General features: G+C 43.2%; 1 protein-coding gene across 1 annotated transcript in view; it reads left to right on the top strand.

The window, feature by feature from the left end:
• SDHC (succinate dehydrogenase complex subunit C) overlaps positions 1-2,078 on the top strand; it is a 6,724-nt gene that overhangs the window by 2,192 nt on the left and 2,454 nt on the right. Inside the window, exons 4-5 of the mRNA XM_015821510.1 lie at positions 837-898; positions 1,875-2,038. Of these exons, the coding sequence (XP_015676996.1) occupies positions 837-898; positions 1,875-2,038 (226 nt within the window). The remainder of the gene's footprint in view (positions 1-836; positions 899-1,874; positions 2,039-2,078) is intronic.

Raw genomic sequence — 2,078 nt, 5'->3', positions numbered from 1 at the left:
CCCCCCCCCCCCCCCAGCTACCCATAACACTCTCTCAGTCGTAAGCCGAGGAGTACTTGTACCCCTCAATTTGCCTGCACTTAGCTGCTCCCTGGGGGGAAAAAATTGCAACCCCAAGCTTTTGCCCTTGACAGCCAAGCTCACAATCTTAGCTCTTTTCTCTTTAAGGAACCGGTTCCTCGGCTCCCCATCGAGGATAATTCCCCCCCCCCTCCGGTCATCTCATTCCTCAGCCTCCTCCACAGATTCCACTGTTCCTTCTCTTGTTCGCTCTGGTGGGATTCCTCAAATAATTCGGAGTGGGGAGCAGATCAAAAGAGCTGGAACAGTTTGCCCTGCCCTGGCCTGAGCTCAGAGCTCGGGACACAGAATAGCAGAATAACAGAGTTGGAAGGGACCTCGGAGGTCTTCTAGTCCAACCCCCTGCTCGGGGAGACCTGTACCATTTCAGACAAAAGGATGTCCAGTCTCTTCTTGAAAACCCCCAGTGGGAAGGAAGGAAGGAAGGAAGGAAGGAAGGAAGGAAGGAAGGAAGGAAGGAAGGAAGGAAGGAAGGAAGGAAGGAAAAAAGAATAGCAGAATAACAGTTGGAAGGGGTCTTTGAGGTCTTCTAGTCCAGCCCTCTGCTCAAGCAGGAGAACCTATACCATCTCAGACAAGTGACTGTCCAGTCTCTTCTTAAAAACCTTCAGTGTTGGAACACCCACAACTTCTGGAGGCAAGCTGTTCCACAGGTTAATTGTTCTAACAACGATGAATTGGTCACTCTCTCCTTTCTTTTCCCTAAAGGAATGTCAGCCCTGTCGTTTACAGTGTCCCCCTTTCCTTCCTTTTAGGTGGACCCTGCCGATGTCAATGTCCATCATTCACCGCGGGACCGGTGTGGGAATGAGTTTCGGTGGGTCATAATTTCTCAAATCTTTTCCCTGATTGACAAGGAATGTTTCCCGCAAGGAACAGGAAACATCCGTGAGTTATTGCATCACCGAAGATCATCATCGGTCTTAGGTGATACCATAACTCACAGGGCACCTGGGACGATCTCATGGCAGCCACACCAGAAGCAATTAGGGGGTTAGCCTCCTTAGAGGCTGAATTGTAACATCTGTCCCATTGCAACTCTATGCCTTCATTTTATCATGATTTTATTATGGATTTATCTTAATTTAATATTTTATCTCCTATGTTGCATTGTCCACATATATTTTCGATAGAGATAAATTATATATATATATATATATATATATATATATATATATATATATAGATATAGATATAGATATAGATATAGATATAGATATAGATATAGATTAGATAGATAGATAGATAGATAGATAGATAGATAGATAGATAGATAGATAGATAGATAGATAGATAGATAGATAGATAGATAGATAGAGGTAGGTAGGTAGGTAGAGAGAGAGAGAGATAGACAGATAGATAGATAGATAGACAGATAGATTATAGATAGATAGATAGATAGATAGATAGATAGATAGATAGATTGATAGATAGATAGAGGTAGGTAGGTAGGTAGGTAGGTAGGTAGGTAGATAGATAGATAGATAGATAGATAGATAGATAGATAGATAGATAGATAGATAGATAGAGGTAGGTAGGTAGGTAGGTAGGTAGGTAGGTAGGAAGAGAGAGAGAGAGATAGACAGATAGATAGATAGATAGACAGATAGATGATAGATAGATAGATAGATAGATAGATAGATGATAGATAGATAGATAGATAGATAGATAGATAGATAGATAGATAGATAGATAGATAGATAGATAGATAGATAGATGGAATTTTGGGCTGAAATGTCCTAACTCGAGGACTACCTGCATTGTGTGTCCTGCTGGATGTGTTTCCTCACCAGGTGTATCGCTCTTCGCCTTAAGTGCCTTGGCTCTTCCTGGACACTTTTCCGACTACCTGGACCTGATCAAGTCACTCAGCCTGGCGCCCGCTCTGATCTATTCAGCCAAGTTCGCTTTGTCCCTACCTGTCACCTACCACACCTGGAACGGGATTCGGCATCTGGTAAGCAGCCTTTTGAGCAGCCGCTACTACCCCTTGTATG

The sequence above is a fragment of the Protobothrops mucrosquamatus genome, unplaced genomic scaffold, assembly GCF_001527695.2.
Source record: "Protobothrops mucrosquamatus isolate PMUCROS unplaced genomic scaffold, P.Mucros_1.0 scaffold1339, whole genome shotgun sequence".
NCBI lineage: Eukaryota > Metazoa > Chordata > Lepidosauria > Squamata > Viperidae > Protobothrops > Protobothrops mucrosquamatus.
The sequence above is the reverse complement of the archived record's forward strand: the minus strand, read 5'-3'. Positions and strand labels throughout refer to the sequence as shown.